The following is a 14,324-nucleotide window of genomic DNA, read 5'->3' as shown; positions in this document are numbered from 1 at the left end:
ATCTCACCCAGGTTTCTCTACAGCAAATAGCTGACCCTGCTTTTGGTGTGGTGTTTCATGGCAAGGGCACCCTCTCAGTTGCTCTGGGCTGATGCCAGACCCTAATACTTTGTCTCTGGAAGGGAGACACCATATGCTGAGCAGAGTTCCAGTAAAACTGCTGGTTTGATTGAGAATGGTCAGGAGGTTAAAATGCGTGCTTGGGTCACCAGTCCCATTCCTGCTGGGAGTGCAAGGTGGGAGCCACGCTCCCCCAAAACCAGCACAAGTTCCACGCTGCCACTGTTTATCCCTGCTTGTATTCTGAGGACAGGCAGTCTGCCTGGGTCACTCTAGTGAATTCTATTATCATCAGTGTCCTGAATGGGCAGATGATTCTCATCCTTGGCAAGCCCTTTTTGTACCTTTGTTATTTGCCTCTTCCTTGCCCATTTTAAGGTGCTCCTGATGGGAAATGCTCTCTCCACTCTGGTTTTCCCCCCCACAGTGCTCTGGGCTCTGACTTGACACAAGAATGGGGTGGTTCTTGGTAGGAGATTTTTTGGAGTATGGGAAAATGCATGTAGTTACTTGTCTAAAAGGTCAGTTTACTGTGTTTTTTCCTAACCAGTTACTGTGTTGAATTATGCAAAAGTGTAAGTTTTAAAGCATTTCTGCTCACAGTGTGGCAACAACTGCAAGTATAAGTGTGTATAGTAACTTTGGTGTGTTGGAAAATGGTCTTTGGTATGGAAAGATTGTGAATCAGTGTTTTAGGGTACAACTCGCCTCAAAGAAGAGAAAGTCTCCATCATTTGTTTTCTCCTCTACTTTCTGTGTTATCAAGAAATACAGTAGAGAGTGTATAGAGCACCTCCAGGTAGTACCTCCTACCCAGGGAAAGATACAGCCCTCCTTCTTTTTTATTTTCTTTTGATTTTAATCCTGATTTTGTTCCATGTTCTAGCCAGATCACATGGGACATTTCTAGTAGGTACCAGCAAAAGGAACCAAACTACCACCACTCCGTATAAATATATATTTCTATGCATTTATACGTGGAGCTAGAATCATAGAATTGTTTAGGTTGGAAAAGATTTTCAAGATCATCAAGTCCAGCCATCAACCTAATACTGCCAAGCCCATCACTAAAATTTGGATATGGAACATTGCTATTTAATTTGAAAAAAATATGACAGAGGTAAATTCTATGTATCTAACATTTAATTTTATCTTAAATTATCTTTAGGGATTAAGGATGTAATTTACTATTCAACTGTTACACCAGTGAATTAGAAGGCAATTAATTTTAGAGCAGAAATAATATCTAGATGCTTTTCTGCTCCCCAGTAGCACTGACTAACTGCAGTGGAAGGAAGAAAGCCAGTGCTGTTTGTATTGGTGTAAACAGTGAACTGAGATACATTTGATGAAGACACATTTTGCTTTCATCTTCCAAGTCTGGATGTTTGTAAGTGTGACATAGGGAGGGGTGGCAAAGAGGATGGGAGGACTCAGAGGATGAGTGACCCAGTTTGAAAACTAGTCCATGGGGATTTGTTTGATCAGCTCATTTGAGCACTGCACTTGCCTTTCCTGCTTGATGGTTTTGCTCCAGTCTCTCAAACCAGGAACAGAAGACTCAGTGAAGAGAACACCTTGAAGGGAGGTTGACCCCCTCCTCCAGGAATGGTCTGCTTATGGCAGTGGGTTTTGTTGTCCTTCTGCCTTGGATGCTGGGCAAAGAGAATGGATCCAGTCCTTCCAGATGTTCTGCAGCACAGGCCACTGCTGACTCTGAGGCTCAAGCCAAGGCTGCAGCACATGGGTTTCCTCTGACTGCTCAGATTGCAACTCGCCCCCAAAATGGGAAAACAACACAAAAACAGGCATAGGCAGAGATAAATCCAACATTGCTTAAAACTGTTGGCTGCAGCTTCCAAAACTTGAGGCAGTCCCTTGGCAGTGATGAGCTCTGAGAGATGTGATCTGTGCAGTATTTTGTATTTCATCACTAGGGACAAGAGAGGGTTTGGTTGAAGATAAGATAGGTTGTGTCTTAAGGACATGGTCCCCATCTTCCCTGTCTGCTGCCTCAGGGGAGAAGGCTGACCAAATAAACAGACTCACTTTCACTGTGCTTTCCAACAGCAGCCAGGGAAAATGAGGTCCTAATCCAGTGGCATAGCTCATTTTTTTCAACTCCTTCACAACAGCCCTCTTTAGTAAATTAATGCATATGTCAACTCTTGTCAGAAGCTCTTAGCAATGAACAAATGAGTTTGACACCATAATCTAATAAACAAATAGATAACCTGTTCCAGTGTGTTCTGAGTGAGGCAGTGTTTCCCTCTCTGAGTTGTTTCATAGACCCTGCACTCTCAGAGGAGAAGGATGATATGTGGGAATGCAGCCCATTTCCTCTCCAGAACAGGGTTTTCACTTCTGACTTAGATGCTCTGATTTTCACTTGTTTATGTGGAAATCTCTCTCTCTTAGCAGGATGTTTTCTGTCATTTTTTTAAAAAAAATCATTCAGAACTACTTTTGTCCTGGTTATTGGATCTGAGCAGCTGCAGCTGAAAGTGAGCTCTCGTTGTACTAATTGCTGCACACGTAAGATGAACTTCATGCTCATGTCTACAAATAAACACCATAGAGAACACAAAGGAAAGCTTTTCATGCTGGTGGACAGAGACACCCAATTTTTTAGGACATCCCCAATGTCCTAAAGGAAGTTAGAGCTTTTTTGTTAGATCTTACAGTTCTTCTTCCACCTTCTATTTTAGCACAGATTTTTACTGAAGTTTTAAAGTTTCATGGGCTGTTTCTTGCATCAATTCAACATTGATTGTTCACTATGCTTTAGTAAATGACTGTTGTGTTTTCCATGAGTCACATCTATGGCAGAGAAGTTGGTGTGGGGCATTAGGTGGAGTGCTGTACCCTACAGTTGTATGGAAAAATAAGCTAAAGATCAAAACCAGCCTTCTGTTGATGGCTTTGCGCTTTTGTATTGTAAGGCTGATGTGTAGGAAGCTCTGCTGATGTACATGTGAGAGGACAATCCAGTCGGGGTTGTACCTGCCTGCCCCTCCCTGCCACCACTGGGGCTGCAGGAGCATTGGCTGGGATTTGCTGGGAAGGGTAGCATTTGGTGTCTGCAGCCACCAGCTGAATGGAAATGCTGTCTCATCAAAAATACCCATTGTTTTCACAATGAGGGGCGTCCACTGTGGTGAAGCAGCTGAGATTCTGCATGATTTGGGGAACTGAACCTTTATCTCCTACCCTTGTGCTAATTACTGCATTTGGGGTGTTTTGAGAGGAGATCGGGGGTGGAGGGGATTTCCCTCCAGCGTTGGTAACCAGAGCTGGAGTGAAAGCTCTGTGTACAGGACACTAAAGGCAATGTCTGTACTAAATCAAGTTGCTCATTAAAAGCTGCATCACTTGACATGGTGTGCCAGTGCTGCTCCTTTGGACAGTCACAAACTTGTGAGCACAAACTTGCAAGGGGTACAGCTCCAGTCTCACTGGCTATGCCTGAGTGGTGTAAAACCCAGTTACCTCTTGAGAGGGAGTAAAAAATGGCTTTTGAACTGCTGCCTCAGCTGAGACCCTGATGTTAAAGCAGCCGGCGCTGGATCCTCCCCACTGGCACTCTCCCACATGGCTCCTCTGTCCCCACCAGAGTCTCATCTGCTTCTCCAGAAAGCTTTAGTACCTTATTCTGGCTCTGGTAACACTGGAAGAAGTCCAGAGCGATTCCAGCAGAGCTATTTTGGATTTTCATTTGCAGGAGGAATTGTACCTAGAGGTTTTAAGTTAATCGCACGGTCATTTTTCCTCTGTATATTTAACCGCTGCGGTTAATTAACATTTCAAAGTTTCACAGGCTGCTTCTTCCATTATCTCAGCCAGTTGTGAAAGGCAGTGTGGCAAGAGGGTGGTAGTGTGACTGCAGTTGTGCAGATAGGAAAATTGCTGGGAATTGTTTCCAGGGAATCCCAGGGGTTTAAATCATTGGATGGCAGGGTGAAGGTGGAGGTGAGGATGCATAACCATGGTACACGTTTCCTATTGACTCTCCATGTAGTAAACAAAATTACCGGATGATTGTTGGCTTGCAGTGGGTTTGTTGTTTTTATTTTTTTTAAATTTAAAGAGAATATTTTAAGCAGGACTGCGATTCATAGTCCTGAACTGTAGGGGACTAATGTTCCTGTTCTCCAGCTGGGAGAAACTAATTCAACATCTTGTGTTGTAAACACTCACTCATTTTAACTGATTACACCTCCAATGTTCCTCAAATCACTAAAATTACTAATTGCTATTCCTTACACATCAGAGAGTGAATCCTGAATAATTAACCCCAAATAAAATTAGATGAATTGGCCCTTTTAATTAGAATCCCTGCTGCTGTTTGTTCTGAGCTTCCTTTTCTTACTGTTAAGAGACTTTTAGAATGATTAAAACTGTTTAAGACTTAAACAGCCAGTGACCTTTTAATACAATGTAAATCCATAAAAGCAATATTTCAGCTAGCAGGTGGTGAAGTAAATTTTCAGTGCAACTACCTGACAGACTCAGTATTCCTTTTTTAAATGCTGAGGATGAAATTAGCCAGTGTGGGTTTTTTTTCCCCTTCCTCATGCTTATTAATACAGTAGCTGATTAGCACAAGTAGTTCAAATGGTAGGATTAGTGATTTGTAAGAGTGGTAATTTAAACAGTGCTTTGGGTTGTTTGGGCTGCTTTATTTTAGGAATCACAGGCCAGTGTGGTATATTTAGGTGGATTGTGGAGCTGGTGTGTCATCATGCAACAGTTTCCCCTGCACTGACGTGGTTTCAGTGACTCCTCACAACATGGATGGGCCAAAACATGATTTTAATTGTGTGTTTTCCTTGCCTAGTGATGTGTGTTAAGTACAGATGCTACAGGAACATGTTCACTTTTGGAAACTTGGTAAGATGTATGTTCACACCTAGGAGGCACCAGGTCACATCTAGTTTTCTATAAAAGTTTTCTATAAAATCCTGTGGTGTCACTTTGCAGCAGGAAGTTTTCCAGCCCGTGTAGTAATACTGGGATATTCTGCAGGCTCCTGCGATGGTCACTGTGGAATACAGGTTCGTGCTAGCCTCCACTAACAGGATTTTAGCCTAGTGCTCAATGAGTTAGGGTTTGGGTGTAAATCTTAATGGTTTCAATGTAGAAAGCTTTGACTTTCTGCAGTAGAAGGTAAATACTTGACTGAGCAATGCCTCTACCTACTTTGCCAAATGCAGTCTGTCTGGATCAGAACAGAAACACATCAGTGGGGATTCCATCACTATCCTTAGTCTTGTCTCTGAGTTAGGTCTGAACTGTATTTCTCAGATGATTCAAACTGATTCTGAACCAGCTTCAGAATCAGAAATTATCAAGATGGCAATCAGAAAGGGTTATTTTTGCTTGGAAGGAGAAAATCGAAATAGCATCTGACATACAGTCCTCAGATGTCAGCCAAAGATCTGAGAAGACCAGTGTAAGCCCATTTTTTTATTTAAAAGGTTTCATTAACTTACTGCTTCTGTGAAAAATATGGTGAGGTTTTTTTGTGTGTTTCTCTGTTTTTTTCCCCCAAAGAGTCTCTTTTGCTGAACATGTGAGCCCTTCTTCAAGTCTAGAAGTTTCGAAGCCACAAATCTTCTTGTCTAAACAACTGTGTCTGTCAAGGGGGGAGGCAATTACTGTGCTACAATTCATTTGTTGGCTGGCAGATATATCTCCTGAAAACAGGAGCCTGAGCCTGATCCAGCAAAAAATGAAGTGCATTTAAAGTTTTAAAGGTTAGCCTGTAAGTGAGAATGGTGTTTGGTGCATGAGACAGGATGTTTTTCTCAGCTTGTACTTGTACCCAGAAGGCATCAGGCAGCCAGTGGCAAAAAATTTTGTGAGTTTTTATTCACCCTGACAGGTTTGTGCTGATGTAGGTGTCTGTTAGGGCTTTGAACAATTTTATATTTGTGTACTTAAAAGTGTAATAGGGAAATGTTTAAAGCTCCTTGGAAAGTGTAAGAGGGGAAATTTTGGGGTAGAGTGGGGTAAAATCTTGCAAATGTATCTACAATGGCACAATTTTATGAAAGCCAGAAGCCTGGGACCTAGGAGGCATCACTTCTGCCATTGTTTCCCAACATAACCATGATGGACTCACCTAATTTCTGCCTAGTTACTTGTATTTACAATTTTCAAGTGTTCTATTGCTCAGGGTAGACCATTGCTGGGCCGGCAGTCCCATCCTTGGTGGCTGCAGTGGTGATGCAGCGGTGCAGGAGCTGCAGGGGTGCTGAGGGGAGAGCTCAGAGCTGTGCTCTGTATCTGAAATAACTGAGCTGCCATTGGAAGGCAAGTGTCTTCACCTGCCTTGAAGCATTAATTGCTTTCTGGAGATGCCTTGATACCTCTCTGTTGTCAGAACTCAGTGCAGTCACTCTCATAACCTGAAATACATCCAAGTGTTCAGGTTGATGTCAGGTGGAAGTCAACCAAAATGCTGGTCTTCATGCTGAACAGTAATCAAAACTAATGAGCCTTTTGCCCATCTTATCCCTTACTCACAGATGGACAACCTGGTTAAATCAGTCAGGAGAGGGTGAGTGCCCAGGTGGGATGTGTCCTTCACCAGCCCATGGTTAGCTGGTAACCCCAGAGCCCCATTCTGCTGTGGCTGCTGGTGCCCCTTGCCCAGGGGTCCTGCCTTGCTCTGGGACACTGAAGGTGGTCTGCAGTGGGTGGCAGTGACATGCTCTGCCCGGACATGGGCTTTCCTGCCTCCTCCCACAGCTTGCCCAGCTCTAGGAAAGTGAAATCTGACTTGCAAAGTTCCAGGAGTGAGAGAAGGTCCCAAAGGTGCGGTGTAGGGACACTGTGCTCAAAGGGAGTGTAAGCTGGCTTTCGTATTCTTTTCCTCTTTTGCTCCTTCAAACCTAGACCTGTTTCTTCCCCACATCATCCAGAATCATACACTGCTGAGGACATGGATTTGAGTCTTTGCATGCTTCCCTCTCTGCCGGAGGGAGACTTCCAGCAATGCCAATAATAACAATGCAGTGAGAGCTTTCCCTTCTGCATCCCAGGGAATATTCTCCCGTGAGTGCAGTGGGAACAGCATCGGGGCCTGTGGCTGTGTGTGGGAAAGAGGAAGGCGCAGTGGCAGAATAAATAACTAAAGCTGTGAAGGAGAAAGGTCCATCTGTTCACAGAGGACCAGGAAAAGGCCAAACATCTGCAAGGTCCCCCCAGTTCATCAGGCATCTGCTCTCTGCTTCCCAGTCTAAAAACCTTCCCACTCGTGGGGAGAATGGAGCCAGCAGCTTATCTAACACAGGATGGAGTCAGCAGAGCTGGGCTGGGATGTGGCAGAGCCAGCTGTCTCCTTCTGCAAAGAAGTGTTTTCTTCCAAACTCTAGGAGAGAGCTCTTTTTCTTCTCCTTTTCTGAAAAATCTTGCTAACGTTTTGTTGTTTTTTTTTTTCCTTTCAGGGGGAGTGGGTCTTCCAAAGGGAAAAACATGGTATTTTGTTTATGTTTATTCTAACAGTCATTGTAAGATGCAGATTCTATTTATGCAGAAAACCTTCCCCTTACCCTGTCTCATCTCCTCCAGCACATTCTCTACCTTGATTTTCCTTAGGTGTTTTGAAGGGTTGTAATAAAGCAAGAGTGTCTGACTAATGTGCTGTGCAGGGAGATCAGTCTTTGGCATTGGAGCCAGGACTAACTGAGGGACATCATCTGAATTGTGAGAAGTCTGTGTCCACTGGAGTTGAATTTGTTTGCAAAATCATGTTGGCTGATTGGAGGGTCATTTTCGGAGCGAAGGAGAAAAGTTTAAGAAGCACTCAAATATCCCAGCGTTTTTTAGAACTAACTCCTTAGATATTAATTTCAAAATCTCTCTACTTTTTTTCTTTTTATTTCATGTTGTATTTCACATGATTTGAAATGAAAGATTGGATTAATTATAGGGCAATGAGGAGGATACTGCAGATATTATTGGACATAAGTTTTAAAAAAATCAATCCTGAACTCTATCATAGCATGAACCAGTGGATTTCATGGGATTTTATGGATTGGAGCAATATGATTGTCTTAAATTAGTTTCCAGTATTTTGTTTTTGAGCTGTCTTTGAGCATCTGTATTTAGGATAATACTTTCTTAGGGATTCAGAAGGGGTTTTTTGAGTCCCATTCATGCTCATTTTGGGTAAAATGGGAAGAAATTACCTTCCTGGTAAATAACATCTCTGAAAGTCCTAGGGGAAGTTTGTGTCTTTCAGAGAGTGATTTGAAATAGAAGAGAAAAACTTTAGAGGGCTGCAGACCCATCTGCTTCCCATGGCAGAGAGCATGGAAGTGCTGGGCTAGGCTGAGCCTAGGGCTTTAAACCTGGGCACGGGTGGCCCGGAAGGCTGCTGGTCACAGGGGTTTGGCTCAGCACCTTCCTGAGTGATTTGGAGTCTCCTCCTTGGCATTTAGGGATGGTGCTGAGGGCCTGAACAGAGTGTGATGCTGCATGGAGATCTGGAGGGTCAAGTAGGGAGCTCCTTCCAAATGCAACAGTCCCTATATGTGTGAAATATCAAACTTTTATTAATCTGAAACCTTCCATCCCAGATGCTGCACACACAAGAGCCAACAGCAAACAGCTCTACTTGCAGCATCAATCTTCATAAGAAGAAATAAAAGCATACCAAAGTGGTCCAAATTGCAGGCAGCTGCCTTCCCTGGAGACAAATCCACTGCTAATGGGAAATGCTCTTTTTCCACCATTAGGAGGTGCTTTCAGAGCCTGGTGTCCTGCTGCCTGCAGCCTGTGCTGCTCTGTCCTTGTTTTCTTTCTCCTTTGTGGTCCCAACACAAAGGGGAATTCCCACAAGAATTTCATTCCCCTGAAATTCTCAAGGAGAGCTCTCTCTGCTCCCATCTCCCATCTCTGTCCTAAGCTGGATGGCTTCACAGCCAGTATGTGCTGCTTTGTCTCCCCATCAGCAGTTTTGGAAGATTAGCATCAGCAAGTTGAATTCTAGAAGTTTTGTACATCAGCCCCCTTGTAAAAATCCAGAGTTAAGAGAGGTGGATTCATGTGTGCTTGCACCTGGCCCATCACATGGCTGTTGTCACTGAGAAGAGCCTGTGATCTTCCCAGCAGTTCTTTGTATGAAGCCATGAGGTCCCTGTAGGAGGAGGAAGATGCAGAGTGTGGCTGCCTGCCAGCAGCAGGGATGCAGGAGATGGGCTGGTCTAGATTCTGGGCTTCAGCTCCAGCCCTCCGTGTGTCTTCTGCAGCAGGGAATCCCTGCTTTTGAACAGCACCTGATGCTGCCTTCAGAGGGATCAAGAAGAGCTGGCATAATTTAGCACACGGGGGAAGTGAATTGGATGGGATCCATTGCAAGGTTAGACACGGGGTGTTCATTAGTGCAAGGTTTGTTGTCGCCTGTGGCAAGTTTGAGATGCGACTTGGATCTGAGGAGCTGCTTGTTGGTGCCTTCAGGCTTTGTGGCACATCCCCTTTTGCTGTGGAATCTGAGCACCCCTAAGCCATCTGCTGCTGTTACTGAGCTGTGTGGCCATCTCCTGAAGCAGTGAGGGGTGAATCTAATGGTTAAATAATGTGTTATATCCTGTGCCACAAAACCAATGGGCAGAGCTGAAAGTATTGCAGAGTTCCTCCTGATCATCCTTGTCATGATGTGGGGAAATGCTGCTGAGTCTAAGTTCTCCCATTCTCTCTCCTAGGGGACTTTCTTCCTCCCCCACCCCCTCCTGTGGATGACCTTGGGAACATCACATCATCACAAGGTGCCTTCCCCCCTCCACCCCCTCTGGATGATGTTTCTTACAATGTACAGGTAAGAAGACAAGAATTTTGTCAATCACGCAGAACCAATCCAGAAATTGTGGAAATGAATGAATGGATGATAATAAAATGAGGTGGCAAAGTTCTGGTTAAAAATTATGGGTCAGAAATAACCAAGTCAGCTTTAGCAAACTGTGTTTCCCAAGCAGGGAATATTTCCATTCAAAACTTGCTGGGCTATTAAAGGATTTTTCCCATCCGGCTTGAATTAGAAGACTAATTGCCTTATGTCGTTGTGATGGCAAATGGGAGTGAAACCTTCCCAGAATGAATTGTTTTCTGGAATGGCCATCTCCTTCCATGGACTGTGGAGAGACTTTAGGGTGGTAATCTGATCCTAAAAGTACTTTGTTTAGATGTCTAAAATTAAGTGAAGCAAATAAGCCCTGGCCCAGGCTCCAGTGATGTGATTGAGACCCTTTTCACCCTCTCTTTGCTGGCTTGGATCTTCTAGCTTGGCCACCTGGATGAAAATGCAACTTCTCAGGTGCCTGAGGTGATGATGGCATGTCCAAAGTGAGTATGGACAGACCTTGAACACCTTTGAAAGATAGGAACACTTTTGTACAGGTATTGCAGGTTTGCCTGGAGTGCCAGGTTTATATTTGCTCAGCACATTCTGGAGAAATGCATTCAGACTTCTGGGACAAGGCAGTCAAGGTGATCAAGAAGCTGATCTTCTCAGTGGAGACCAGAAGAGTTTATCTTGTTAGCTGAGCAAAAGGAAGGCTGAGGATGGGTCTGGTTGCAAATTTGAAATATACTTGAGGAATAACCCTGTATTTCAGCACTGTGTGGGTGTTGGTGCAGGAACAGGAGAGCCTGAGCTTCCCAGAAGTCCCTCCATGCTGGTGTTTAGAAATTCTCTAAACACTGGGTCTCCAATGATCTGGAAGAGTCTTCTGTGAGAAGCAATGAGAACAAAGAGAGCATAGTCTAGGTTTGAGGCTGTTGAGAGTCCTGTAACCACATATCCACAGACGTGGGGCTGCCCTTGATGGCCCTGGAAGATTGTGGCAGTCCTGTATCCCTCAGTGGGTTTGAACATGAGAGTAGGCCAGCAGGCAGGCATTAAACAGGATTCAAAAGACCTTAGTTCCTGACCCTCTCAATGACTCTAGAGTCAATTTGTCTGAGTTGTGTCTCGGGAAAAACAAAACATTCCCCTCCCGCATGGGCTTACTGGGATCTCTTGCCTGTGGTAAGATGTTCAGACACTGTGGCAAAGCCTCAGCATTTTCTGCAATGGGCTCAGTGTTAGAAACAGCCTTTAAGCAGGAAGGGGTTAACAGGGATTGTGTACTCCCTTGCCAGGAAAGGCTGCAGCATCAGGGACATTGCCAAGTGCAGAGCATGGCTTTTCCCAGCCTTGGGGAATGAAGTAATTCCCCAGCAAGTGTTGTTCTGTCTTTTATCTCTCTGAGAAGAGTGGCCCCCGTGGGAGCAGGGGAGCTTCCAGAGCGCCCTGGGCAGCGTGGAGCAGCAGGCTCCTGGCAAAGGCAGGGCACTGCCTGCATGCTGCCTGCACAGGAGCCTGGCCAGCAGCAAGGGGTCGTGGTGCCTCACAGGATTCCTCAGGGTCAGGCTTCTCCCTTCCCAGGTCACCCAGGGAGAGGACCTTGTGTGTTCATTGAAAGGAGCTCGCTCCTGCCGTGGCACCAAGTGTCCCTGGGCCACTCGAGGCTGTCTCTTGGTAGAACCACTCAGCAGGACAGCTCTTCCCTCTGAGCTCATGGAATTGCTATTTGTCACACCCTTTCTCTCTGGCTTTGGGAAACTGGGACTGGAGCTGTGTTCAGTGTTGGGTTTTAGCAAGAGCTTGGTTAGAGCAGGATTCCTTTGCATGGTGTCCTGCTCAGAGGAAGGGGAGCCTACCAGTTGTACCTGAGCAGTCCTGCCTGTCACCGCCCCAAACACACTCCTATGCAGCAAACACAGCTCCCTGCCTTTCATCTGTGCTCTCTGGTCACCTATTTCCCTTCCCTTTCTCTTCCATTTTTTTGTAGGAAATTGGGAGCAGGCAAAAGTCAGGGCTAAACTCAGGAACCAGCAGGGTTTTGTGTTGTAAGATCAGCTCCTTATCTTTCAGGAGCAACAAAAGTCATGCTGAAGCAAGATGTGAAGCCCAAGAGAGAAGGAAAAGGGCAGGTGGTGCTGGAGAAAGCTGCCCAATGCCTTTGTGCATCACAGTAATTTTCTCAACCCTGGACAGGCGTTCTTGTGCTAAAGGAGCAGAAGGAATGGTGACTGTGTTCCTTCTGCTGTGAGGTCTTAGCTGTCTGAGATCAGGGATCTCATGAACATGTGTTGAATTGGGCTCCAAGAGGCTGATTTTGCTCTCAGTGCCCGACCATGTAATTTCCATGCCTCAGTTTCCCTATTGCTAAATGTAAGTGCTGCAGAAGCAGACCCAGCTCCTGAGCATTGACCAGACCTGAGGCTCCTGTCTGGGGTGGTTTGGCCCCTGTGGACCTGGTGAGAGCCCTCCAGATCTGCTCCAGAGTTTGAAATTCATCTGTTCCATCCAATCAGCCATTTTACATCATAAATTTCTCTCTGAATGGCACAGTGCTGATGACAGCTTATGAGGTATGTGTGCTGTGGGTCTCCAGGTAAATCTTTTTATACTAGGTGTTGATGAGGACAGCAGGAGAAATGTTTAGTTTAGTATCAATTTGTGTGTTACTGCTACCAGAGGGCTGAAAGCTGCACAGCTTATTACAGTTTAAGTTATAGCTTAAGAGCAGCAGTTAAAATAATAATGCCCAGTTTTCATGGACCTGTTTGTCTCTGGATCTCTGTTTGGACAGTGGAACTGGCTACTTAGGAACAGATCCAAAAAGCTACTTTAGTATCTGACTTATGCTCTGATGGAAATTAGAAGAGGGCTGGGTCATGAAATACCTTTGTGATAAATCTGGCATTTTCTTGTAATTTCTGTTTTCCCATCTAGATCCATCATACTCGGATTCACAGCTGGACTGTGGGCAGGAAAGGGGAAGTAAATTCAAACTCTTATTAACTGGAATACATTATTTTTTTTTAAAGAAAAAAAAAAAAAGGAAAGAAAAGGCAATATTTATTTTTAAAAGAGTGTGTTTGGGCTGGGGGAGAGTTGTGTTGGGAAGTTCCCCTTCGGCTGCAGCCGGGGAAGGCAAAGACTTGTTCCCAGAATGGTGGTGAGGGCGTGGCAGTGGCGTGTTTGACAAATAAGGACATGAGCAAAGAGCCTTTTGCCACGTTGGCCTGGGCTCAGTTTAAAAGAGAAAGAAAAAAAATTCTGGACGGGAAGAAAAATGAAATCACTGTTTGTCAAAGGGAAATAGATAGATCTGGGAGGGAGGGAGGCAGATTTTTATTATGTGTTTGCCTTCTAGTTTCAAAACAGGCATCTGCCCAGGCCAGGGAAAGCAAAAGGGAAAATCTGTCCTCAGCCACCTCTCAAGTACGCTGTTTGCTCTCAGAGAGGGACCCTCACTCATGGCTCTGGCAATTCCTTCCTTCCTTGCCAGGCAGGGATGAGAGCTGCAGAGCTGTGTGAAACACCAGTCCCTGTCCCATGCCCCATCCATGGAGGCTGTCTCAGGAGTCATGGGTGCTGCTGACCTTGAGATGACCAGTTCTCTTTAGAGGTGAGGGTCAGAGCCCAGCATTTCATGCTGAGGCAGAATCTGGGTGGCTCAAAGCAGATGTGACCCTCAGCTGCCAACTTGCCAAAGACCACCTTGGGGAAGCATCCATTTACAGATCTCTACTAATTACCTGCATGTGCTGCATCTGCAGATGGGTCTGATTTTCTTTTGGGATCTGAGATGCTACCACAGCATGGGAAGGAGAGGATTGTGTTGAGCTGGGATGGCATTTCTTTGCCAGCAACCCCCAGCTGTTATCACTGTGCAAAAACAGGCCACAAAACACTTTACAAAAGAATTACCACTCTCTTCCTGATAAGGAAACTGGAGCAGGGAAAGTGCTTTGCCTAGGTCACCAGGCTGACCAGTAGCAGGCTAAAAATAAGACTGAGATCTCCTGCATCCCAGAGCAATTCTGCCTGCTACATCCCAGAGCCTCATTACTGTAATAACTGCAAATTAATGACTAAACACCATTAGTGCCTGAACACAGGAACAATTTGGGATATATCAAAGTGGATGTCAAGAAGTGGCTCTAGGTTGGGAGTTAAAGTGAAGAAACAATCTGACTTTGAATGGTTGCATGAAGTGCAATATAAAGAATTTCAATATACCAGTTCTTGTTACAACCATCTGTGCTTGGAGGGACTGCAGGGCTGCAGCTACATGGGCCAGGAGCTATTCCCACATTCAGACCTACTGAACTCATGGTCATATCTTCCTGTTGTGATGTGCAGAAAATCAGCCAAAGGGCTCAAATTCCTCTTGCCAGGGAGTTTTGGAAGGCGGAAAGCTGCAGCG

General features: G+C 45.0%; 1 protein-coding gene across 1 annotated transcript in view; it reads left to right on the top strand.

Moving 5' to 3' along the window:
* The window catches only part of LOC117001014 (LIM domain containing preferred translocation partner in lipoma), a 326,262-nt gene that overhangs the window by 137,972 nt on the left and 173,966 nt on the right, over positions 1-14,324 (top strand). Inside the window, exon 6 of the mRNA XM_033069157.1 lies at positions 9,771-9,883. Within this exon, the coding sequence (XP_032925048.1) occupies positions 9,771-9,883 (113 nt within the window). The remainder of the gene's footprint in view (positions 1-9,770; positions 9,884-14,324) is intronic.

Source organism: Catharus ustulatus, chromosome 10 (genome assembly GCF_009819885.2).
Source record: "Catharus ustulatus isolate bCatUst1 chromosome 10, bCatUst1.pri.v2, whole genome shotgun sequence".
NCBI classification, from domain to species: Eukaryota; Metazoa; Chordata; class Aves; order Passeriformes; family Turdidae; genus Catharus; species Catharus ustulatus.
Note: the sequence above shows the minus strand (reverse complement) of the source record. Positions and strands in the feature narration are given on the sequence as shown.